Genomic DNA, 27,200 nt, shown 5'->3' with positions numbered 1-27,200 from the left:
TAGCCTACTAGATATTGAACTAGGCTATAACAGTTTTTGAGAAATTTCAAACCGGTTTTACTGCCTATTAGTCAAAGGAATTTATTCAGTAGATAGGTAGGCTACCGTAACAGTCTAAAGTTCTACCTAAACTCAAGTTTGTATAAAACAGGATTTTCTTATTTAAAACAGGAAAAAAAGCAACCCAATTTTATGCAGGCTGCTTTTACCATCAAGGATGTTTAGAATAAAGGTTTTAGCAAGCGTTGTAAACTCTGTAGATGTTTGACATGTAGCCTATGTTTGTGGATAATTTGTTTTGCACGTTTAACAAGTATATCCTTCATGCCGTGGTTTGGCCAAGATGGTTGTGTTTTTCTTAAATATTGCTCTGGGAATCTTATGTTTGAGAGGTAAGGTCGATAAAGATGCTGATGCAAAAATTAGCAGAACTAGCAGACGGTTTATTTAATAATGTCTATATGCCGTATAAATTAAAACGGTTGCATAAATTTGCAGAAACCTTGTCCCTACAAGTCCACACAGCTTCGGAGGAGGAAGTTCTTGAAGGGCAAAAAGCAGTTCTTCGTTGTATTTACTCCGATGAGTATCCGACAGACACTCTGTTCGTGGTCCTTTGGCAAAAGCTAGACCCAGAAACTGCAAAAGCAGCGACCATATTTAATTCACAAGTAAGTTGCAGTTAACACGCCAAAATGCCAAATCATGCTGTAATACATCACGTCAGGCTCAACACATCCAGGTAGACGTATAGCTTAATTGGGCTTTATTAATGTTTCAAATGTTTCACCTGGTCAGAAAAACCTGGTTGTTGAACTGAAAGAATGATATTTTTAAGAAGTCCCTGCGTGATCGATGTATTTCGCGTAAACAAATGCATTTCGTATGTGCGATCTAGTTAGGCTGTCATAAACAAGCGTACTAACTAGGTCGTGAGCCTGGGCCCGAGTTGGATTAACGTGAAATTTTTCCTGCAAAGATTACAGTAGCCTATGATTAACGACTCCAATCGACTTGTAACTCGGGAATTACTTAATAAATAATATAAAATCCCCTAAATATAACTTTTTAGAACCCACATGATGAAAAACACAGCGACGGCAGATTAAAACAAGTCGGGGTTGCGTCTTTACAAATTTCCCCTGTTTACAAATCGGATGCGGGAAAGTACCGATGCCAGGTAACACCACTTCCAAGTTTTGAACAAGGGGAGGCGGAGACGCAACTAATTGTCACTTGTAAGTTTTGTTAATGTGGTTTAAACGTATTGCTTATATTTTGAATCAACACTTTTGGAAAAAAATGTTTTTGTTTTTTATGAGGAAAAAAATAATTTCTGTTTTTTTTTACACTTTTAGGGGTCTTGTTTTAAGGTGTGATTGCCGACCCTTTTGCATTAACTTTTTTGAAGTTAACTAAGTTGATGAAACCCATGTAACTTAAAAAGCATCATTGTTCACAATGTCCCTGGAACTGAAAACCCAGGTTGACAACTACTGTTTTTTTAAGATTTCATTCCATTTTCTCATTTAAAATATTCCAAAACACAACATGGCCCATCTCTCATCAGTCATCACCATTAGCAACCCTTGTGACCCCCATGGTGAAAAACACTATTCTACTGCCTAAGTTTCTTGTAGCTTCTAGTCATTTCAATATCTTAATGATGATAACTTCCAGCACTAACAAGTTATTTTGTTATATTTAAGATCCACCTTATTTTCAATCACCCACCAATTCAACTCTTTACATTGAAGATGACAAAGATGTTGATTTGCCATGCAGCGCACATGGCCTTCCTGAGCAAATACAATATACATGGTAAATGTAATGTCACACAAAAGCTTATAGCCTGATTTGCATTTCACAGTTTGTTGGTTTTTTAGGTATTTTCAAAACATGCAGCCTGATACATCTGGTGAAGTTGAAAAAATAGTAATTACAGAGGCTGATCCAAGGTTGTGGTATCGAAATGGAAATAATCTTCATATTTCAGGTTGGTTGTTTCAAAATAAAGAAGTGACAGCTATGAAAAAAGTAGTTGATATTCCTGTAAAAGTCCTTTAAAAAGATTCTAGATATATATATACTAATTATTCTGGGTCATAGCAACTCTAATTCACCTCCCTATTTCATTGGCCAATTATTTTCTTGCAATTATCCAGAATATGCAATTAAACAGAATATTTCCTGTGATAAGCTGATAATGGTCAGCTGCAGTCTGTAATTTGTGAATAACCACAATTGTTTGTAAATTGGACAAAAACTAAACAGAATGTATCATTTACAACTGACTGTTTTATATCTGCAGGTTTTTCACAGTCATTGGAGGGAAGATTTCGATGTGAAGCAAGCAATGATGTTGGTGTTTCTAACTCTTACTTTTATCTTCATTTAAAAAGTAAGAAGTTGAATAAACATAAATACACTTATCTGGCTTTCATAAACTTACCAATATTTTTACTATACAGGACCAGCAACATTCATAGACTATCCTAAGGAGCCTGTCAAAGTAATAGAAGGGGAAGATGTGAAAATTACAGTATCAGCTAGTGCTGTTCCCAATAACATTACATTTAAATGGTTTTACAAGGGTCAGTCCATTGATCTTTTTGGATGGTAGGTTTTTCATGTTTTAGTTGCCACTTAAGGTTCTACACTGTTTTCCATTCTTCATTATTTAAAATGTAAAATATTTCAGTGTTAAAACCATTTGTTTTTTTCAGGTCAAATGTTTTTGGTTTTGAACAAGATCAAGTTTACCCCTACCTAAGGTATGTTCTCTATCCATTAAGAATTTAGCGGCTCAACTACATCCAAGTTTGCTATTTAAAAATTTAATGCAGATGCGATTTTGCTCCATTGGAATTTGCAATTCTGAAAATCTTACACAGTTTTGCTCCATTCAATTTTGTAATTCTGAAAATCTACAATTTTGTATTTTTTTAGAATATCCCAGTTCCCAGAAAAGAGTCAACTTGAAATTAAGGATGTCACTCGAAATGTAGCAGGGATGTTTACTTGTTCAATATTTAACAATTTTGGTCACATCTCATATCTTAACATCACACTGGAAGTTCAATGTAAGTTTATTTAAACAAGGCTTTTTGAATGCTTATGCAGTTTTTAGGTCTAATCTCTTGTATTTTAAGTGTAAGCTAGCAAAGTTTTTTTTGTAGAAGTTTGCAAAACTTAGGAATATTTAGAGACTGAAAGGGTTGAGAAATGCTGTACTATTTGTATATTCTTCTGAAATTTACCTTGCTATAATCAAATATATCTCCATTTCACAGACCCAGCCTTTTTGACTTTATTTCCTGCTCCAGCATACACAGTGGTAGAAGGCACAGCAATAACATTGCCATGTGGTGGTGTGGGAAATCCAATTCCACAGATTCAATGGAGAGCTCCTGGAACTGAAAAGCTGATGTCTTTTTCAACAAATCTGGAGGATCGAAGGTTTAACGTTGCACCCGATGGAAACTTAACAATTTTTCCAATAATCCGCAATGATTCGGGAATGTTCTTGTGTACTGCATCCAATGGAATTGACCAGAGTGATGAGATTACTGCTAATGTAACTATTTTATGTGAGTATTTTCGATTTGTTTTATTTTTATTTTTAGCCAATCCAGTAATGCCCCTTCATGTTGGGTATTGAATCATTTTGTATTTATTATTATGTTTACCCCACCATTTACATATATGTTGTCCAACTCGGTGAGGTGTGGTTGGCTTCACTTGCATTCTTAGCCATACCCATTTTTCTTTACTGGGTTTAGCTATAACCTTATTCAGTTGCACCTGCACATTTGCTGTTGGTTGAGCATAAATATAACAACAGTTTTTGTAAAACTTAATTGTTATGTTTAGTTTGTACAAAAAAAATGAAAAATGTTTTTTCCTAAAGCGCTGCATCCATAATTCTCCAGTGGTGTAATTTTAACCCCTAATATCCACCAACTTAAACTTAATGTTAATGGTCGAACGCATGTTGTGTAGGTTTCATGCGTTTTAATTTCGCTCAACAGTTTTCATCTCTTCGCATTAGCGTTGTAATGCCGCTTTTTGGACTTAAATGGTTTTTAAATGTCAAACAACAGTTTTGTTGGTCTTGTCACAGCTAATGTTTGAACTTCTTTTTACTTGCCAGTCGCCCCGACCATGACCAGACAGCCTTCGAAAAGTTATGTCGTAAATCTTGGGGAAAAACTAACCTTAAATTGCGACACCACTGGTCTGCCAACACCTCAGTACACTTGGTAAGTACAAACACTTTTTTGCATAAAATGCTATTTGTCCACCTCCAGTATATGCGTTTACGATGAACGTATGTTATACAAGACGATGATTGGACAATGTACAGGAAATTAAATCTTGCTTTTGTCGTGATATAGGTACAAGGATCACGTGGAAATTGACAGCAGCAGTTCCCCCTTTGCAGAGGTGGCAGCGTCCAGCTCCCTTCACCTCACTAATTTGTCCCATCTGCATACCGGCGTTTACCGATGTCAAGCTGAAAATCGGTTCGGGATGGTTTTTGCTGAGTCGGTAGTCCAAGTGCAGTGTAAGTATATAGAAAGTGCAAACAAAATGAACGGGCCCAATAGTTTAAGCTGATACAATGTTTTGAAAATAAAATAATTCCGTATCAGTTTCTTGATAGTTATTTCAACATGTATGAAGTAAATAGCCGAATCGTCGTGGATTTCTATACTACTGTATTAATCAAAAATATTTTTAGCCCCATTGGATCAGGGCCCGTGTTTTAGTAATGGCAGTTTATTTTTTCCATGCAATTACAGATCCGCCTGTTATTTCGATGCTGTCGTCAGTTGGACGCGTCCTTGTAGGTGACCACATCAACGTCACGTGCACAGTGAGTGGCCATCCGTTACCGAGTATTGAATGGTCGCATGCTCTTCGCTCATCAGATGTTGGAATAGCAAGTGTGATTACCAACGGAACCAGAGGAAGGACATTTATTATCACAACCCGACTCAGTGACTCGAAACTGATGAGCACGTTAATGGTGAGCGAAACCCTACCACGTTTTAAGAAATTCGTAATCAAATAATAATTTACAATCTTGTTAAACCAGTGGTTCTCAAACTTTTTTTGTTGCGACGCCCCTGGACAAGTTTTTCTGGACTTGTGACGCACCAGCAAATAAAAGTTAATGAGGAAACTTATTATTAAAGTTGGGTTTATACAACAACAAAAAGCCACGAAACGAAACTTTTTTGCGACGCCCTTGGAAAATTGAAACGACGCACCAGGGCGTCGCGACGCACAGTTTGAGAACCACTGTGTTAAACGATGGTTTCAAACCTGGGATTTGCAGTCCTGGGTTGGTTCCCAGGGCCTCTGTTGAGCAGAAAACATATTTTCCGGAATTAAAAACTTTACAAAGCATTACACTGTGAATTTAAACTCTTCATTAGACATTTAAAAAAATCGGTGTTTGTTTGTTTCGTTTTATGCCACCATTACTCTTATTTAAAGAAATGTTGCCTACAGCCTGGTTTACAGAGAGCTGTAAGTATATTTAACTCCTAGACGAAGTACGTTTCTATAAAATGCTTCGGATCTGCAGTACTTTCGTATGTCTTGCCTGTAATAAGAAGTTTATCTGACAGACAGTTTCACTTGCTACTGTCAAGAACATTTCGATTCTGTCCGAAAAATATACTAGTTTGCATTACGTTACATAATTACCAACGTAATAATCTGATTTATCTACTTTGTCAGTTGTCTCGTGTTGGACTTAGTGACTGTGGTTTATACTACTGCACGGCTAACAGCATCCTCGGTTCGGACAAAGGCTTTACAGAGCTGCGATGCATGGGTAAGAACCTAACAGATAAAAACGTATTCTAAATATGTGTTTTCAAACGCTTTTCGATTTTCCCTCGTATCAGATTTACCCCCTGTTCCGAGTAATATCGTCATTTCCCGTGTGACCGATTCAAGTTTCTTTGTTGCCTGGCAACTTGACGACCACATACCAAACGGCGAACGATTTCTCTTGGAAGTTAGACTAAACGGCGATGAACGACCCTTCGTTGTTCCTTGTGACGTTACGTCATGCCTGGTGACGTCATTGAACGCCAGTACCGTCTACTCGGTCCGCGTGTTTGGGGTCAATTCTGTTGGAAACGGAAACAAATCAGCGAAAAAGTCAGTGAAAACTAAAGGTGGGAAAAGATAGAAACGTGTTTGATTTGTTGTATTTGTAATGATACTTAGTTCAAATTGTTACTATTTGCAGCAACCAAACAAACCGACAGCGTAACTACTTCGAAAATTCCATTTCTAATACCAACCACCGAGCCTACCTATACGACAAGCATGTCCACTACCCAAGCTCCGAAACCAAACACAAGCGGACGACCCAATTCGGTTTCCAGTTCAAGTACCTTTCATACGCCATTACCTACAGCTGGAATAAAAGACATCGTTTACAACAGCACAGATGGCTGGGTTAGATGGCGCCTCGATTCCTCGTACGAGAATGCTCTTCTATCGTGGAACTCCAGTTCGCTACAGCGATGTGTAAAGGTGGAAGCGCGAAGCTCAAACAGGTGGATTTTGAATTAAAAGTTGGCCAGTGTGACTTGTTTTTGTTAAGAACTGTGAATCAAAATGTTTGTTAACATTTTGTGAATCAAAATGTTTGTACAGGCACCTGTACGGGATTTATGATTTGATAACAGTATGTTCGCGTCCTAATCCGCATTGCGTCTGATCCGATTATTCGAATTTTCGTTATTGCCTCTTGACCTGGTTTATTAAGACCAATGTATGTTATATATTTCGATCGTGTTGTATTGAAACATAACTGGAAATCATTGCCGATCTATGTGTTCTTTGCATTGCCTCACGTTATGGTAAAGCGTGTTGGCCGTGTACGTTTTGGAAAGTTTCAATTTTAAGACCTTGAAAATTGTACTAATGCTAACAAATTATGAAAAAGAAGAGGATACACTCAAAAATAAAAATCGTTTGTTATGACATTAGTTACTTTAAAAAAAACTTTTTTTGGACAAATAAAAGTTAAGGAACTGGACTCATCAAGCTTAGGAATTACCGAAATAACCAGACATACTTGATTTTCTGTCTATATACCAATGGCCCGCAGCATCACTGAACCGATTTTAAATGATTAGAGTCGAAAAAAGTAACACAGTTTTTTTTTCTGTAACTATTTACAATTCCTAACCATATGGCCTTGAAGAATTGATTTATCAATTAAAACATGATTTTTTCTCTCTAGTAAACTATTTGGTAGGGATGCGCCGAGCCGAGCCAGAACCCGAGTACTCGGTACCGAGCATCGCTGTTTTTAATGCTCGGTGCTCGGCCGAGCCATTGCACAAACTGACCCGAGCGTTAAATTTGCATATTCATGCACTGCTAACATATGTAACTAGTGTTCTAAAGGGTGTCTTTAAACAAAAACGAATGATTTTTTAAATGCACTAGATGGTGGAAAACGCGTACTTTATGGGCATGTACAGCTTAATAAAACACCGCCGGTGACGTAAGAGGCCTTGTAGAGCTGAAACGTAGAAAGGGGATTTTTTGTGACGTCATAATGCACCGAGCGTGCTCGGCCGAGCACCGAGCATTAAAGTGAGATGTTCGGTGCTCGACCAAACAGAACATTTGCAGTTTTGGCACATCCCTACTATTTGGTATCATAAACTTTACGGATTTTTAGTGATGATTGGCGTGTGGTGGCATGGTGCATTGCAGCGTGGGCAGAGGTTTGTAGTCTCAACCTTCCTGCATCCGCTTCCTGGCAAGTTCGGGTAAATCTCTGCTGGAACATCGACGTTGGATGCGGAAAACCGGTTACAGCCAAGACCGTCTATATGGAAAGTAAGCTTGTCCCTAACACTTCGTCAATACCAAAAAAAAAAAACGGCAGTGTAGCTAACTATTAAATATCAAAACTAAAACCTTTCAGTTTTATGAAAAAAGGTCCAAATACAAAGAATGTAAGTTGTCGAATTTCGCTCACTCCTGTTAGTACTGTAATGCCAATGAGAAAAATGCATGTCATGTTGTTTTGCAATAGTTCAGGGGCTATTAAACATTTTTTGGGGCATAATCTCATCGATTTACCAACCACAGCTTATGCTGCAAAAATCACAAAATTGTAGGAGTCCACTAAGCGCCGCTATGTTTATTAAATAATGTACCATTGAAGAACAACCAACCATGTGTTTGCTAATACAAAAATATATTGCGAATTTATGTAGTGTAGATTTCATCAAATCCTGCTTTTGAAAGATGGATTTCACAAAATTTTCGCAAAGCTACACTGTCTGTATAGTTCACTAATAGGGCGAAACGTGTTGCTAACAATTACCATAATGCAAAAAGGTCTTTTAGAAAGTGCCATAATACAGTCACTGTGGAGGCATTGAAAAATATGTGACCGAACGTATGTTTACCTGTTTTCGCTCTCTTTTTCTCCTACTAGTGTCACCAATTTTCCTCATTGGTAAACCCACCGGAAGGGCATCGACAAACAATAGAGACAGATATTTAGGAGCAGGTCCGAACATGCGACAATATTATCATGTGTTCAAATAAACGCTATCCTCTGGTCGATCAATTGTCTGATTTTAGGCTAAACCGGCTCTGTTTGTTTGCAGCCTCGAACCACACTAAAACGGTACCGACAGAGGCCATCATAGAAGGCATACCGATTGCGGCTGTCGTTTCTGCCACCGTAGCTTTGGTCTTTGTCGTCATTGCCTACGTCATCTCTTACCGACATTTTCGAAAGCGACGAAAGAAAATGGGTAAGTTTTTGTCATAAATTTATGGATTTTACTATGCCTAAAATATTGTTTGGCATTGGCCAATGGCCCGTTTTTCAACCCTGGTTTACGCAAAATTTCCGTAAAGCAAGAAATGCACGAGGTGTTGGCTCTTGTATGATTGTATATATGCATGTGGTTAGTTATCATTGCTCTTTGCAACCCTCCAATGCAGCTCTGTTGTTATGCCATACTTGCGATAACAGCAGGCGCTGAAAAAGCGGGCTAAACATTAACGCGTAATATGCTGCAGTGTCAAACCGCTAGTCGCTCACCTGTAACGTTACGAACCAGCTCATTCCGTTTTGCCTCGCTCGCTTTACGACCAATGCAAACATCACCCTTTCTTTTGCCTTTTGTTAAAGTGAGCGCTGTGTGCTGATTGTGTGCGCAATTGTTAGCGCCCGTCAGCGGACAACAGTGACACAATTAGACCTTCGTTAGCATGAACCTTCTGTGTATATTGTGGTTTATTCAAGTTTTTGAACTTGTTTTCATTTTACAATTGTGTATGTTTTAGTCCCTTGGCCTACTAAAAACTTACAGGGTTTGGTTTACACCAAAAAAGGCGTCCAAACCTTTAATACAAACCAATGAAAACTTTACCTTTAAAACAAAACAAAACTGCAACACTAATCCACCTAAACGTAAAGTCATGCAAATAAATTATTATGGGTCTTGTTATTTACAACGTAATGTTTGAATTGCGGAGAGGGCTTGAAAAGTATAGGCGCTGTCTCGACCACTTTAGGGTTGTTAACAATTAACTTAAGTTGCAAAGGTTGTTGGCTGAGGGATTATGTGTCAGGCCTTGTACACCAGCAAATGGCCGCTGACCACACAATCGATTTTTTCTGCTGCCGGCCTAAACATAACGCGCTAAGCCAATTTAGCTGACACATCCTGCTGGTAAATCAACCGTTGTTTGTTGTTTGTGCTCATAAATTTTGCGGAAGGTTCATCGACCTATATAGCTTACCAGGACCATAAAATAGCTAGCTCTTTTATTGTACGTTTATGCAAAAAAAAATTTCAGCTTACATTTAGGCGACCATTTTCGTAACTATGCTAAACAGAAGGACCGTATTCGCGACGTTGTAGGCCTAAAAACTCACGCATGGTTAAGAATGTGGGTTTTTGTGGTGTCTTGAACGCATTAACGGGACGTGCTAACTAAAAATCGGTTTTGCGTGATAAACGCTGCGCAGACGATTACGAAGAGGCCTTCGAGCTTCGACGCCCAGGGGCCCGTCTCTTCCGACACCAGAGGGAAGATCCAAGGGCCCGAGCATACCAAGCCAGCATTAACTATCTCAGGTGAGAGTTTAAACATTGTCAATCGCCTGTTAAAGTAGGCTAGGTATTGTGATCATATTAGCGTTTTGTTCACCACTTTACTGCTTGCCGTTACTTACACTTAACTGATGCGAAGGTTGAAATAGTTCTAAGGCTTGTAATTTGATATGTACGTATTGGAATGGATACCTATACATAATAATATACATTAAGGAAAATCTACAAAAGTATCCTTACTATGAGCATTGGTGATTTTTGTTTGTTCATGTGTTTTTATGCTTTATACCAAACAGCAAAAAAATCTATTGTTATGTTGTTAACTATGCTCAAATTTCACTTCGTTTATTTTGTAGGGCTTCTCACGCTAACCCGTGGTTGCAAAAAAGCCGCAGTTTGCCAGGTTACATGTGGAGGCGGGAATCCACGTGACGACTTAAACACTTCGCAAACATTGGCATTCGACCAGAGCTTTCCGAATATCCAACTTTATGGCGTGATTGATCACCGGTCGTCGCACGGCATTGCATAAATTTAACTGCATTGGCGTAATGTTGCTCAACCCCACAAAACGCCCTAATGCTATTTTGTACATAGCAATGTGTTATGAGTTGGGGAATACCGTTGTATAGCCAAAGAACACGCCGAACTGTACCTTGATTGTCGTTTAGATTGTGGGTTCAGCTCCACAAAAGTCAACAAAAATTCCACATTTTTCATGGCTCGCCTTGAATTGAAGTTTAGCATTTTGCTGTATGCATTTTCTGCCAAAATTTGTCCTTTTACTTCGTGTATTTGAGCTGCACAGATTCGGTTTTAATGTTGATTTGTGCACATTATTAAAAAAAGTCTTTTTCAAAAGAGATTAATTAAAAATAGATCTTCGGCTTTGACTATGCTAATAAGTGCTAATGCTGTCGTGTGTTGTGTTTTTGATCCTGTTTTGATACCGAGTGGACAATAAATCTCTGTCGAGAAAATAAATCTTGTGCTTTGTGCAATTTAGCTACTTGAAAGGACCCTTTTCAGCGTGGAAAAATCAAACAGTCGCGCAGTTTGTTAGTTCGCTGTGCATACTTTGCAATTCTCCAACACCATAACTTTGAGCTCTTGGCACACAGACCGCTCCCTGCCGTGTCAATTTTCAACATCAACTTTGCGGTACTTAAAGAACCGCTGGAGCAAATATTACCTCTTAGCCAAAAATGTATGTGACATGGAACGAAATGATGACCCCCATATGACCGATTTTCAAATAGAGGCAAAAATCTCGTTTATGTGATTGCTCGTGCAGCGCCCCTAGTGACGTGTTGTTTAGAAACCTGCACACATGAAGGTAGATTCGCAACATTCTCTGCACTTTTGCAAAAAGTCTTGTAACGGCTTAGAGAAGCCAATTAAACTGGGGCAAGTTGTCAAACTTTGGAATGAAATGATATTTGTCTGCTAAAATGAAGGTCCGAAACGAAAATCGTGGCGTTTGTTAGCATAATACGCACAGATCGATAGACATGTCGGGCTATGTCCGCTTTTAAAATAAATGTTGAAAAACGGACAAATAATACCCAGTATTTGGTAATTTTCCTATTTTCTCAAGATATAGTCTGCGAAAGCAACCGCGCGTCTCTCGTTGCCATGGCATAGCCATAGTGGAATGCCGAGTGGATCCTCGGATTTTCGTTGAAGCGTAACATATGTTTTAAGTACCTTTTTCTCTGGCTTTGTTGTTGTGACATTCCACATAATCCATATGCATTTGTTCTTTGACATGAGTCAGACAATTCACGAAGGTTTGCACCTAACCAGTACAAGTTCGTGCGACAACGTTAAACATTTAAGTGAGTCTCTTATCTCGCATAAGTATTAAGATTAGGTTTTGTGATTTCCTGTACCTAGGCCCAAAACAGGGTAACGGAGATTGAAGTGTTTTAAATGACATACCGTTTTTTTAAATCCTGTGTTAACAAGTTAGATATCAAGTTGAATCGGCGACAAAAATCGGCCGCGAACCTCAGCATAATAATGTTTCAAGAGGAGATAATGCTTTTTCAATATGTTGTCACGTTACCCACTTATCAAGTGCTCTCGACTTATCTTGCCTGTGTATGCTCTATGAAGGGTGGAAACCCTTGTGTAGAAAAAATAGGCTTGTAGATGCTAGTACACACAAATATTTGCTTTCGTTTTTGCCTTTAATTAACCAAACAGCTCCGAGACCTTCTAGGCGTCTTTTGGTACTGAAGGAGGATTAGGCTTAGGAATTGCTTTTTTGTAAAACTTGATCAGAGTAGTTAGATTGTTGTACAGGTATATATTTAAGTGTTTGTTAGTGCCTTTGTTGTAACAAAAATATAACCGAAAGTTTAGAAAGATTAAACCTTGTGTTTATATGAAAACAATTACCAGTGTTGTAAGTGATTTACCGTAATTGGCACACATTTTTCTTCAAGTGTAAATGATTTGTGGAAATTAAAAATCTGGCCTATGCTGTGTTACTATTTAGAATGTCAGGCAGCTGTTGTGTTTAGGTCGGCAAATATTTTTTTAGTTAACCATCGAGTCGTCATCAAAGTGTGTTTGTTTTCTGTTTGATTAAACTTTTATAATCGCCCCCCTTACTCCTTGCTCTGTTGCAATCGCTTTACTTGTAATTGCCACGTCGTACCGCAGTGTCAACATCGCCTGCTGGCGTATAAATACAAATCGATCATAAAAAGATCAGCTCATTTCGTACGAAACGCCCGATGCTGATGGTCGCCTGTTGAAGGCATATTCTAAAATTAAAAATTATTAAATGCGTTCCAAATTAATATTACATTATAAATCAATAACATTTGCTTATATTATTTTTATTAGATGCTGAGGTAAACACATTTAAAACAAAAAACATGTTAATGAAACAACAAATGTGACATATTTGATATACTTTGAGCTAAAAATATCCTTGTTTAATGCAAAAATAAAAAATAAAAAATGACACAACTTCAATTAACACAATTAAAATATTGACATGTTTTTGCCTTGAACTTGGTTTCGTCGAAATATATAAGTTTGGAAATACCACAGAAAACGTTTATTTTATGAAAATGTGTATGTTTTACCCTTATTAAGCAAAAACACAATGCCAAGATCGTACTTTTTTTGTTACAATAATACAGATTTTCAGTTTTTAGAATATATTTGGTTAAAAACAAACGTTTGTTGATTTGACTTTGCATTTTCAGTTCTCGCCCATTTTGACGAAGAAACACCCCTCAGGTAAGCAGTGAATTTACTTGAAATGTAAACGACCGAGAGCAATACAACTATTTTCCTTGGATTTGCAGATCGCAGAACAACGAGAGTTTGTTTGGCTATGATAATCCGGCGATGGTCCACGACGAAGAAGAAAGAGTCATACGAAGTAAGTATTCGGTCATAAGTTTGCTATTCGCCCCAACGCCCTGTTTATACCGGACCTGCAAACATCCATGCATGCTTGCAAACAGGTACCGATGAATCATACCTTCTCATCACGCGCATAACGTTGTTTGCTTTGCGCCTTAAACCTCAATTATAAGCCCGATATAAAAAGAACGCTTCACAATAACGTCGAAATAGAAATTTAGGGAGTGCTTACATTGGCAGGTTTAGTACTGCCAGGTTTTCGTCTCATGGCGTTTTCAATACATTTTCGAGGAACTTTTTGAATATTGGAGATATAGCTTTTGTGTTCAAACACAGAAAAAATGTTGTGGTGTGAACGAGTGTGTTGGAAATGAAAGCCAAGGTCTGGTTACAATCAATACAGGCTTTGCGAATGTTGGGCGCCATGGGATGCTTTTCTCCGCATAAGTTCTTAGCCTGACAGTCATTTGGATTTGTATGTTCATGTATTTCAAGTGTTAACCTTCCTCATGTGTATTATCGCCAGGATTGAGTGGTCGGTCTCTTAAAACATTGTGATGTGTTTTTTCTTCTTTTGATCAAACTATTTCTCTTGGATTGATTTAATTAACAAGTCCACCACATGCTTGCATTCAAATGCTTTCTTGGATGCCAATGCACCCCTTTTAATGTTAACAACACCCTCCATACTTGCCAACAGCCGCGAGCACCTTCACCGCGCCCCAGCCTGTGACGAACAAAACAAGTCGTCTAACTTAATTCGTCCGGTCTAATTATTAACTTTCTCCATGTCACGAAAGCACTCCCGATAAGTTTCCTCACTGTCTTCGGTTTTGTTAGGAGGTTGCTGCAGTAATATAGCGTAATTCAGGGTATAGTGCTTATACTTCTGTGCAATGTGTGATGTCGCATATTTGGGGTCAGTTCTTTATGTTATATGGCGTGATATGGTATGTGTGTTTAGTTGTTTGTAAACCCGTTCGTCACCGCTTAGCTATTTTGTGGCCAAAGCTGTAAGTACTTTCGCTTTGAACTTAACATGTTTTGGAAGGGTTGGGTATGTTAGATCTCACTTGAGAGTGTAAAAAAGGTTTGCTTGTCGTTTGAAATCAATATTTGTTTTTTAGTTGCTTGGTGTTTTGTGCAAAATTGTCCCATTAAACGCTTACTTAAATCTGTAGACCTTTGCTAAGCTCTGTCTGAAATCCAGTTTGCCAATAACAAACAAACTTTGTTCTATTTGTAAACTCACTATTTGCTTAAGGACGCAATTGCAAAGCTATGAAATTGTTCAAAGGTTTAATTGACTTCAAATGGTTTGGGTCTGTCTCTTTGAAAATACGAGGGAACAAATACGTAGATCTAGAAAATCCAGGCGATTGTTCGTTCACAGTAAAGTGTACTTGAGTCTCGGTTAAGTAACCTGAGTGCTTGACGAATTACATAGCGTCGCCCGTAACAAACTGTTGTAAAAAGCTTGGGATTTAAACCGCCTGTTATAAAAGCTTTGTCTTCATAGATCGCCCCTATAGTGTGATGGTTTCGGCATGGGGACTTATATTTTGACATGAACTTGTTGGTGGATATTGTTGCAAAATGAACTGTCATTTTTCGCCTATCATGTCCCGTTATTTATCCCCAACAACGCAAATCATGTGATAATTACTGTATTTATGAGTATCGGAAGATATTGGACGTTTGTACTGTTTTCTTTGTCCTGTACAAGCAAGTTATAGATTGACAAGACTGCTTGCCCACTGCCACCGCCCGTGAAACAATGTTTGAACAGGTTATCGCTGCTTCTTGTAAGCTGCTGGGGTCGACAGGAAACCTCGTAGTTAAACATGCGGCCCTGAATGTGCAAGTTTTTTGTGGCTGACGCAACCTTTGGGGTGAAACTGCATAGGTGATGATCTGTTTCATGGCGGGTTCAAAAATGTGTCAGGACCTTATTGTTTACTTTAACATCGGTTTTATATAGTAGCCACATACGGTAAATATTCTTTGGGTTAATAATAGTAAAACACACACACGACCTGTCCGGCAACGATCGATGTACCAAGTGGTGAAACCGTTCCCGACTGGAAAAGTCTCAATGATTTAGCCTGCAACCCTGGGGGGCAATGACTCGGTTGTTTGCTTCCAATCCTGTATGTTGACTGCGCAAACAATTGCGACATAACTTCACGCACAGCTTGCCCTCATTCGCTGCCGAATTAAACTATCCCGTGCATTTGAGCTTGCGTCGTTACCAGGTTCTGCATGAACAGTTAGCTAAAGTTTAATGTGTGTTTGAACATCGAAGTATTTGATGGACAAGTTGAACAGCTGTAAGAAAGGGCGAAAGACAAGTTCTGAAGTTGGAAAGTACATTTTAATACAGGGAATTGTGAATGCATGAACATACGCTGAGGACAGCCTTAAATATGTCTAAACAGTGGATTATTAGAAAAGCCCTGTTTCTTGTCAATGAAGTTGTTCGTGATCTTATACAATGGTTAAATAATGTAACGGCGATATGCAACCAGATATGCGTTGCAGCCATAATGAGCAGTGCCAAAACTTGTTTTTAAAAATGAGCGATATAATAAAAAGCACAACGTATAAATGTAAATTGTGGGTAACCTTTTTCAGTTACTGCGCTATTAAATTCTTTTCAAATGTTTATTTTGGTATAATGTTGTTGGTAAAAGGCACTTAACAGGCTTTGGTTCCAAGTTCGATAATTGGACCTACAGGACCCCAAATGCACTCCTGCTAAACAAATAATTTCATGTGCATGCAAGAGCACTGAAATGTCATTTTGTCGCACCTCGAATTCTAGAACGAAAATTTAGCACAAAATAGAACGAAAATACCGTTTCTTAGTTTTGCTCAATATGTTTTTATACGGTCGCCTGTCGTACATCATTTTCGACTCGTGCACTAATTATTAACTTATTAATCGTTTGCTATTGCTTGTTTTGGGCCGTGATTGTCTTGCTATTGTAGAGCAGTCGTACGTGCATCAGGACTTTGGCCAGCTACGTACGTAGGCACGGGTGGCACGCATGTTCACGTGAGGTTTACACAGTAAATATTAATGGACTGATTAAACTGTCTTGCGGATGTTGCATTTTTGTGTTATTTCGCAAACCCATAAAGATTCTTCAGTCCATTCTCAAAATGCCGTGGCAATATACTGGTTAACGGTTAGAAGCTGAAACCCGTAGAATAACATCTGCATAACGGACTTTTGTTTTCTTTTTTGTGCGTTGTATTTTGTGTTAAACAAAACAGAATCATTTTTCATTGATGCTTACTGTTGTCACGTGATCAGAAATGGCAGCCAGCACTGGAATACGCGATTGTCACGTGGTGAAGAAAGATGACGAAGAATTCGAGTTCTTTCTGAAGGTTGACGAAAATAGGGGAGGCCAAGTAAGTACGCAAGAAACAAAACAGTTTTTTGGAAATTATATCCATTACTTGTACAACAGATTCGTTTAATGTCCAATGTGCAACATTTGCGGCCATTTGTGTAGCATTTGGTACAACATCTTAATCCGTGATAAATGGTCCTTAAAAAAATCGTCATAATTGAGAAACCGGTTTCTTGACAAATGTGTGGTTGCGTCAGGCAGCTACCTCGCTCTTTGAACGCCACCTTTCACCTGGTTTGTGCAAAGTAAACTTTAGCGGCACTCTGTATAATCTCGGGACAATGCTTAAGATTTCACTTTATGTCCTAAAAAGACTCACGAGGCCTTCCGCCCTTTGTTGATTGCTTGCTTAACTCGGACGTAACAGTTCTGTCGAGTCATGAAGGGTTCAGCAAACTCGTCACGAAAAATACACTTAAAACCCCATAAACATGCACAACATTATATAACGTACCGATTTTGCAACCTGATATTTTACAATTCTGAACATACTATCGTGGTTGGGTTTTCGGGTCTTTGGGTTTGAATACCAAGGGTTTGGGCGTGTAACAAAAATTCTAGTCCGAAGTCTTTTAAAATAGGCTTTTAATCCCACAGGTTATAACAAACTTAACGCACGGCGGGCCAGCACAGCGCGCTGGAGTGAAGGATGGTGACCGTTTGATTGAGATCAATGGAGAAAACGTGGAAAATAAATCACACGAGGACATTGTGCAGATTATCAGGGAATGCATCCCAAAGAATGAAGTCAAATTTAAGCTGATTGACACAGAAAATGACAAAGGAAATCAGAAACCAAAAAGGTTCCGAATGTTTTTAATGCTATTTATTGCCCTAAACAAGTGGTTCTTAACCTTGCACTGATCGCATACCACCTAGTGACGTTTTTTTATTGCTGCGAACCACCCAAACCTTGTTTGAATGGGTAGACCAAGTAACATTCCTATTGTTCTTGACTAGACTAATCATATTGCTGAAAGTAGCACTTCATAATAAATGTCCAAAATCAGGGCTGATCAGTTAGGTCAGTTAAGTTGCATTTTTGGATTTGACTTCAAGTCTGGCAAAAACAAAGCTATTCGCGTACCACAGGTTGAGAACTACTGCCCTAAACAGAAGTTGTTGAACAGGGCCGAATCGGTGCGGTGTCTGTGTCTGTAAACAAAATGTAGACATATAATTTTGTGATGTTTACATGTACATCATAAGGTCCTGTTTTACCTATGTTTGTTTCTTTTACCTTCAGTGCGCAACCGAAAGTCAACGGCCACGCCAGTCGCCAGGAAATCGACCTGCGACCGAGAATTTGCAAAATTACAAAGAAACGTGGAACCTTTGGGTTTCACTTGCAAGCACAAGCTGGAAAACACCAAGGTAAAGGAAGGGTCTCAAAAATTAACAAAAAAATGAAAATATGGTTTTATACAAACTTCTGCTTTCATGTGTTGTGTGTTAGAATATTCAAAGATAAATTAAACTACACCCTAACGATTGTGTATTTAAGTAACATAGCGCATTGTAACGTTAATATTACACATAAAAACTGCTAAGATATTTTAAGATAAATTATACTCGTGTTTGCACACTACGTCCTTAGGATTGCGTATTTAGGTAACACAGCGCCTTGTACGTTGTTGTAATTGAATCACGTTCAGTTTTGCTTAATCAGTTTAAGGATTGCTAGTTTTTTTTGACACGATGATTAGTGCGTAAAAGTGTCGGTATAATTTCTGCCTAAAAGAGTCAATGTCACCCAACTTGCTCAATCAAAACATAACAACCGCTGATTAGTAACAAACAGAAAGTATTCAGTACATTAAACGTGGTGGCCGAGACACATGTTCTTCTACCATACAGGTCACTTCATTAAGGAGGTTGCTGACGGTGGTCCAGCTGAAGAGAGCGGACTCAGAGTTAATGATCGAATTATCGAGGTTGGCGGCACCAACGTGGAGAAGATGTCACACGAAAAAGTTGTGGGCTTGATCAAGAAAGGTGGAAGCACCACAGTGCTTCTTGTCGCCGACGAAGCTACTTTTAAACATTTTGCAGCCAGGTAAGTTGTACACCCTTCGCATTGAGCAAGATGTACCAGTGGGTTTTGCAATCGTACAGAATCTAGAACAATCTTATTGAAATCTAAACTAAAATTGGAGATTGTTTTGAGTCACCGGTTTGTTGGTGTTGTAGCGGTACTGTCTTCTTGGTATTTGAGCTCATTTCGACCTAAAAACTGTTTCAACATTGTGAAGACTGTATACAGCAAACAATATCACCGAAATCAATCTGCAATCTAAAAGTGAACGTTTTTAACCATGTTCAAAAAACTGTTTAACTTGGTTCGTTTATTGAATTGTTTAATAGAAAAAATATACACCTGACTATTGGCAATAACGGCAAGAAGCCAAAGCGGGCCAATCAACATACAACAAGTTTACTTCTACCATGCACCACCGATACTTCTTCTTTAAATAACTTTGATTTTAACAGTTTCGGTCTGTGTTTTTAAGAGACAGCCTCTTGTTTGCCACCGTAAATTTTACAGTTTCAAAAAAAAACATAGATTTTATTCAGTCGTTTTAATACAACTCAACTTATCCTAAATACAGGAAGAAGAAGATTAAGAAGAAGCACGCGTTCAGTACAAGCGAGAGTGTGTCGTCCCACACGAGATCAACATCGAGTGGTTCCACCAACAAGTCACCCAAATCGGTGAAATCCGTTACCATGTCAACAACCACAAACAAGGACGAGGTGGCAAGAATCATTCACATTGTGAGAGGCAAAGAAAACGGATACGGCTTCTTTCTGCGCGTAAAGAAAAATCAACCAGGTAACTTTTGGTAGCTTTCTTCTAACAACCAAAAAAAACGAGTAAAGCCAACTGGTGACAACCATTAAACCAACTAATAACAACTAGTAAAAACAGTTTTTGGCAACCAGAAAACCTAACTGACAACAACCAGTCAAACAAACTCATGGCAACCAGTAAAGCCAACTGATGGCAACCAGTAAAACCAGCGTGCCAACCTTTAGCAACCAGTAAAACCAAATGATAACAAACAGTAAAATCAGTGTAAAACCAACTGATGACAACCAGTAAAACCAACTGATGACAACCAGTAAAACCAACTGATGGCAACCAGTAAAACCAGCGTACCAACCTTTAGCAACCAGTAAAACCAAATGATAACAAACAGTAAAATCAGTGTAAAACCAACTGATGACAACCAGTGAAACTAACTGATGGCAATCAGTAAAACTAGATAAACCAACTTTTAGCCACCAGTAAAACCAACTGATAACAACCAGTAAAATCAGTAAAACGAACTGATGAAAACCAGTATCACCAATTGAACACACATACAACTGTAGACGTAGAAACCCATTCAAAGTAAACACCAAGTCAACTTTAACTGTACACCAACTACTGCAACTGAACAGACTGCAAGGCCGTTAAGTTTTTTACCTTTATACTAATTCTAAGTAAAAGCCCAAAACACGAGCTCCACTTAGCCTCAAAAACTGTTTTTGTTCCAGGCGAATACGCGGGCGATCTGGTAGAGAACTTCGCTTCTGCAGTGTGCGGTTTACGTGAAGACGATCTGGTGATTGCGGTGAACGGCGATGTGGTAATCGGGATGGACCACTCTGAGGTCGTTAAAATGGTCAAGACCATCCCCTATCACGTGGTACTGGTTGCTCTTGGACCTGCAGCCGAGAAGTGAGTTTGTAAAGGATTGTTTTCTGAATTCGATATCATACTTTCTTGATGCATTATACTGTATTTGATATCTATTTTAACTTATGTGATTTCGAAACACATTTCAACTTTTAAACAAGTTGCTGACAACTGTATGTGATGATTTTGTGTTTCGAAGTGGTTAAGTAGGTCAATACAAGTAACCAGTACACATCTTTTGCAGAAAAGCAAGATCCAACGGTTTGCTTTCGGTCATCCAGGGTGCCAAAGAGTGCTTGTTTGAAAAACCGACAAAAGTGAAACTTGAAAAGTCGTCGGGCTCCTACGGATTTTTCCTCAAAATGGATAAGGTAGGAAAACCAAGCTTCAAACAGTACACGCTGTTATACAAACCTATAGGGTCCAATTTGGTAAGGAATGACTTTTTTGCCCTACAAACTGAGTGTCGTGCACAATGCGATACTACCAACACCCTTCTAGCAGTGTGCACAGTCTGCAGCTTACTATGTAATGGCTCGTTCTTTTAAATTTATATAGTCACACTAGTATCTTTACTTACATTCACAACGATCTATTTTTAGAACAAGCCAATGCACGTCATAGCAGATGTCGAAGCGGGTGGGGCAGCGGATCAAGCCGGGCTTGTAAACGGACAGATTGTTGCTATCGTAGAAGAGCACAACGTCATGCGTGCCACCCATGACGAATGTGTTGCCAAAATCAAGTGAGTTCGTTTAATCCAAAGCTAAAAGACTTTTTTAATGAGAAAATGCTACGTTAAGCTAAATATTTGAAGCATTGACATTGTAACCTGTTTAATAAATTACAAGCATGCCATTACAGTGTAAGTCGTAATCATTTAAAAATCTTTTTGTGCAGCTAAACATAAAGCACAAATGTGTATATGAATGTTTTAACCATAAGCAACTTTTTAGGGAAGCAGGTTCTTCGGTTCATCTTACTGTTGCGTCACGTGACACCATGGATGTGTTCTACAAACTCGGAGTTGAAGTTAACGACGAGTTTTTGAACAGCTGGCCGTCCGAGTCGTGCCTTCGCATGCCTTCATTTAAGGACATTGCATTAGGGGCTTTGAAGCTGGCCGCAGTGGAGAAGGTTGCTGAAGAAACTGCCAAAGAGGTTGTGAAGGAAGCAGTAGAAGAAGTGCACGATGTAAGTGGTTTGTTTAATTTTAGTGGTTTTCCTCCTTTTTCTTCCCGCGGTCTTTTTCAGCAACCCAATGTAACTGACGACCCCCTGTCAAAAATGTAAATCTTTTTTCACATTAACTAGAATAAAGTATGGCGTTAGGTTAATAGAAAGCATAAATCGCTAGTTTTTCAAAAAGCTACCCTGCCATACCACACTGCTACGTTGAACTTAATAATCAATCCTGCATTTTCCAATTTCTGCACCCCGTGTTATTTTGGTTGTGTCATACCATGCGCGCAGTGACAAGTTCGTCGGGACACTTATCTTCTGCATAGTCACGTTATAAAGCATTTATATTTTAAGGTGATAGTATTATCAAAAACATGTTTAAATGCAATTGTGTGACATTTTCAGTTAACCCATTATAATAGGCCAGGACCGTAATAACGAATCACATTTCAAAGTAAATTCCAAGTCTTAGTTAGTTTTCTATTGTCTAAAAATTTTGTTGTTGCCGATACATACTTTACGTTTTGTTGTTTGTAAAATATCAAACGATAAAGTTACTATGCGTTATTTGATCAGTGTCTATTTTCTTTCAAGGATCGCAAGCCACGAATTTGCACATTGAAAAAAGACTCTGGAGGTTTTGGATTTTTCCTTCGTGATGACAACGGTCATTTCCTTAGTCGCGTCGAAGTGGGAGGACCTGCTGCTGCTGCCGGTGCGAAAGAAAACGACGAGATCGTCGAAATAAACGGTGTTAATGTACAAAAGGAAACACACGAAGAGGTATGTAGCTTTTTTTGTCTTATATGCATAAATGTTCATGTTACTTTTGAGAAACATACAAAAAATAACTTTACCTATGTTCCACTTCATTCATTGGATAGAGCTATTAACACCATACCTCACGAGCGACCCACTTTTACAAGGTGGGGTAAAGAACTGAATTATTTATTTAGCGGCTAACGTTGGGTTGGGTTGAGAAATAAGTTTTTAAAATTTTTACATTAGTAACTAACTTCTTTTGCTAGTTTTATTGAATTTTAAATGCTTATATCTTACCCCGACCCTAATAACCCTAACCGTGACCATTTGGAGATATAACGTTTTAAATGTTAAAAGTGCTCTTTGCGCCACCTATCAAAAATTAGCTACATGTGGGTGTCCCGTGAGGTAATGTGTTAGTATAATTTCCCATTCATTGCATCAAAATAGATTTAATACATTTCAAAACACAACAAAGTTTTATCGTTACGATTAGGTTGTACAACGAATCAGGAGTTCCGGAAATTCTGTCAACTTCCTCGTTCTGGACGAAGAGGAAAAGAAGTACTTCAAAGCAAAGGGGATCGTTGTATCCGCAGCACTGCTAAATGCACGTAAAGGTAAGGCTATAGATGAAAAGCAAAGCAAGTGTGCTTGGAAACTGATTAAATAGGAAATGTGTAACCGAACAAACATAAGTTGTAATTTTGTTTGCAGAGTCTGAAGAAAAGGCGGATGAAGTGCGGCCTCTGCCGAGAATTTGTGTGCTTGAAAAGGGCTCATCTGGTTACGGATTTCACTTAAACGGTGAGAATGGGAGCAGACCTGGCCAATACTTGCGTCGCTTGCAAGCGGGAGGAGTGGCTGAACAAGCTGGAGTAAAAGAAGGTAAACTTCTAGACAAGATACACGAACTGAGTTCTTTGGGCTTCTAATTGGGTTGACAGCAATACTGGAACAGAATTGATTTTGCCAACGTAAAATATGTTTCTTATGAATTATAGCATATAAAGCTTAAAAACTTTAATGACAACTCAAATCGGGATCGATATAAAAAATGACTTCCAAGATAGCGTTTGTTTTGCACTGAAGGTAACAACATTGCTATAAAAATCGCAACTAAATAACTATAGTTACCCATCTCCTAGATGTCTGGTAGTTATGTTATTCTTCAAGTTAACACCGTAAAAGTAGACATAACACGGGTTTCAACTATATCATGATTCGTCTTTAGCAACATAAACATTTCATTCTGTTATAATTTTGTCCTGACTATTTGACTGTTTCGCTAAACAGTTCTATATGTTTGAACGCGCAGGCGATCGACTGGTGGAAATAAATGGAGTTAACATATCCACGACGAACCACGATGAAATGGTTAAGATGGTTCGATCCAGCGGTTCCAAGGTAAGCAACACGCAATGATGTGTTCCCTAAAATATTCTACACGTGTAGCACGATACGTTTAACGTCATATCCATGCTACATTACGTCTCCTGATCACGTGTGTTTGCGCAGGTCACATTCCTTGTTGTTGACGAGGAGACCGACCTTTACTACAAGAACAAGGGAATTCAGATCGTTACAGCGTTGGCTGTGGCTGATGTTATTGCTGATGTTAAAGACGGTAAGCGGAGTCTACTGAATCTGAAACAAAAGCATTGTATTGCAAGTTAGTGTAATGGGATGAAATCAAATTTTAACGTTATACGGTTTAAACGATATCATGTGGGGACCGTTTTTGAAACTAAAATTTTATCGCGGACCGGCCTTAAAAAAACTACAAATACGTTATTTAGCAATGAAAACGCCTAAATTAGTTTATCATCCCCGGGATATATGGGCAAAATGTCTTGAAGCATTTAACCTGAAAAATTATACGACCCGGTAACGAACTCGTCGCGGACCGATAGTGGGCCGCGGACCGACGGTTGCCGACCACTGCTGTAAGGAACCAATGTTCCTATCATTCTTATTATGAAATTGTGTGTTTATAAAACAAGTGGCCCTTTCTTAAACAAAAAATTCATCTCTCTGCCACACTGTTATCCGAGACTTTTATTCTATTTAAGCGGTTGAAACTAAATCAACATCGTCGTCGCAAATTGAAGCGGAAGCAACTGTGCACGAAGCTCCTGACAATAAAGAGGTATACTTTTGTTTTGTTATTATTCGAGCTCGCTACAGAGACATCGAACAAAAACTTAAAGCCTGTGTTTGTTTTTCAGGAGGAAGAGAATGCTCCTCATCTAAGCTTCCCTCCTCCACCCGCTGAAGATGAGGAGGAAGCTGTTGCTGCAAATGCAGACGAAGAGCGTCCGCGCGAGATGTTTGACATCGACCCCGAAGAAGAAAACAAAAAAGAAGAGCTTATTGAAGACGCCATAGAAGAAGCAAAAGAAAAACTCCGCGAGGAGGCACGAGAGGAGCTTCTTGACGAGGTTCAAGAGGAGGCACGGGAGGAGTTGGCGGAGGAAATTAAAGAAGAGATTCGTGAGGAGGCGATTGAGAATGCCCAGGAGGAGCTCGTCGAAGAGATAAAAGAGGAATTGGCGGAGGACATTAAGGACGAAATCGTTGAAGAGGTCAAGGATGAACTACGTGAAGAAGTAGCCGACGATATTCGTGATGCAATCGCGGAGGCCGTGGTGGAGGCTGCCGAGGAGGAGATGCAGGAAGATGTCCGGGATGAAATGCGGGAAGCGATCACTGATGCCGTCCAAGATGAAATTAGGGAGGAGATTCGTGAAAACCTGGATGAGGCCATTGAAGATGCAGTTCAGGATCGCATTGAGGATGCAGTGGAAGATGCCGTCGAGGATCGAATTGAGGATGCGGTGGAAGATGTCGTCCAGGACCGAATTGAGGATGCGGTGGAAAAAGCCACCCAAGAGCGAGTTGAAGACGCCGTGGAAGATAGAATCGAAGAAGCTGTCGAAGAACGAATTGAAGAGGCAATTGAAGAAGAGATTAAAGAGCAAAAAGGTTGGTATTGTTTAGTTTTATGTAGCTATCGCTAAACGTTTACACCCATAGATCTTTTTGTTTATGAGAACAATACTATTTACAAACCACTTGCAGAGGAGAATCTGATACCTTTACGAGCCGTGGCCTCGGCCGCCGCTGCAGCCGCGCTACAACGTGACCGGAATAATTCGCCTCAACCTCCCAGCCCAGTGCCTACTCCCGAGCCAACCAAAACGCCACCAGCTTCTCCGGTCAACACTTCTCGTCCAACCACTCAACAAGTTGTACGGGCAGCTGCAGTCGTTCACGCCGTAAACAACCAAAATTCTTCTGGACCACGAACCGATATTCCAAAGGTCCGCTTAGGCTCAGCAAGCAGCTCTCTTATGGATAAATTGGCGATGTTTGAAAACAAGTCAGGAAACCAGCCTGCAGCCAAGCCGAGCTGGGCCAGAAACAGTAAACCTGCACCTACACCCACCGCTCCAGCCAAAGTCGAGAAGAAACCGGTTGCCAATGGACAAGCTAACCTACCGAAGCAAATAAACTGGACAGGTGGAGCAAAGATGTTTACGATCGTCGAGTCATCTCCCGTGTTCGATTGAAACCTAGGTACGTTCAGTGACAGCTATGGGTGCACGGCCCTTTATTTTTCTTGAAGTATTTTGAACTTAGCTTGTTGTTTAGCGTTAAACCCGTGGTGTCAGAAAGTGTGTATGTGCAGTGACCCTAAAAATGGTCTAACATACCTAAAATAACATAACGGTTCTGGTTAAAGATAATTCGTTACCATTCATTACGATTGCTTTACGCCAGTTATTAAACTATTTTTGATTCATTTTAGATTACTCAACATATTGTTGGACATCAACAACATCAGACTACCAGGATTGCACTTAGCATAAAAACATGAAATTCCAACTATTTTTACACTCCTTTTCCGAATATCCCAAAGTAATTGATCAGTTGGACTGGGAGCAGCCAGTTACAACCACATCGTGTGCCTGTCAGCCACATGAAACATGCGGGAGACATCTTTCTATTTATCTTGACTGTATAAAGTGTGGTTTAGTAATTCTTTATTCTATCTTGTTGCTTTGAAGCGTTGCGTTTGTCGATTTTGTTTCCCTTTTCCCAGCTTTCTTCGCAGCGCCTTCCACAATACTAGTGTTTTGTGTCACCGAGATTTAAAGTTGTTTTTTAATCAGAACAAAGCGCTGTTTACAGTGTTTTGTTTGAACTTGATTCCGTTGTACAATAGACGTCTTCGCGACAGCTGTCTGGCGTATTGTTTTTTTATTTTGCGATTTTCGATAATTTATGATGTATATTTGAGAAAAATGTACTGCTCTGTTGGAAATGCCTGCGGCTCTGCGAGTGACTTTCTCTTGTATTTTCACCCTATACTCCTGTGTCAAATGTATGTAAAATTCGTGTTCATAATTCCAATCGATTTGCAATAATAAAACCTGACATGAAGACAAGCACCTGATGATAGAAAAGCAAGATGGAAAACTGCTGAACTGGACAAGAACAGTGAACTGCATCAGTTTGCAAATGTGATACGTTTAACCTTAAAAAGATAAAATATTTGTTAACCTCATGCAAAAAGTATATCAACTGCGGCGATCTGCAGAAATCTAGCCGTTGAACCAGCAAGAAAACAATTTG

General features: G+C 39.1%; 1 protein-coding gene across 1 annotated transcript; it reads left to right on the top strand.

Annotated features, from left to right (window-relative positions):
• The first annotated feature begins 50 nt into the window (after positions 1-50).
• Positions 51-27,013, top strand: LOC145212709 (uncharacterized). The gene is made up of 38 exons (XM_080080945.1): positions 51-392; positions 499-671; positions 1,073-1,238; positions 1,710-1,821; positions 1,887-1,996; positions 2,312-2,401; positions 2,472-2,619; positions 2,727-2,774; positions 2,950-3,083; positions 3,294-3,590; positions 4,154-4,262; positions 4,398-4,567; positions 4,806-5,032; positions 5,752-5,848; positions 5,922-6,197; positions 6,272-6,584; positions 7,724-7,884; positions 8,667-8,816; positions 13,352-13,385; positions 13,454-13,530; positions 16,834-16,934; positions 17,534-17,739; positions 18,183-18,310; positions 18,794-18,992; positions 19,546-19,769; positions 20,477-20,660; positions 20,863-20,989; positions 21,221-21,363; positions 21,575-21,812; positions 22,395-22,583; positions 23,059-23,182; positions 23,280-23,450; positions 23,881-23,969; positions 24,081-24,189; positions 24,635-24,711; positions 24,791-25,547; positions 25,644-26,141; positions 26,374-27,013. Exons 1-37 carry the CDS (start codon positions 344-346, stop codon positions 26,132-26,134), a joined length of 6,498 nt encoding a protein of 2,165 aa, XP_079937071.1. The 5' UTR covers positions 51-343; the 3' UTR covers positions 26,135-26,141; positions 26,374-27,013.
• Positions 27,014-27,200: the final 187 nt, after the last annotated feature.

The sequence above is a fragment of the Phallusia mammillata genome, chromosome 2 (assembly GCF_965637545.1).
Source record: "Phallusia mammillata chromosome 2, kaPhaMamm4.hap1.1, whole genome shotgun sequence".
Taxonomy (NCBI): domain Eukaryota; kingdom Metazoa; phylum Chordata; class Ascidiacea; order Phlebobranchia; family Ascidiidae; genus Phallusia; species Phallusia mammillata.
The sequence above is the reverse complement of the archived record's forward strand: the minus strand, read 5'-3'. Positions and strand labels throughout refer to the sequence as shown.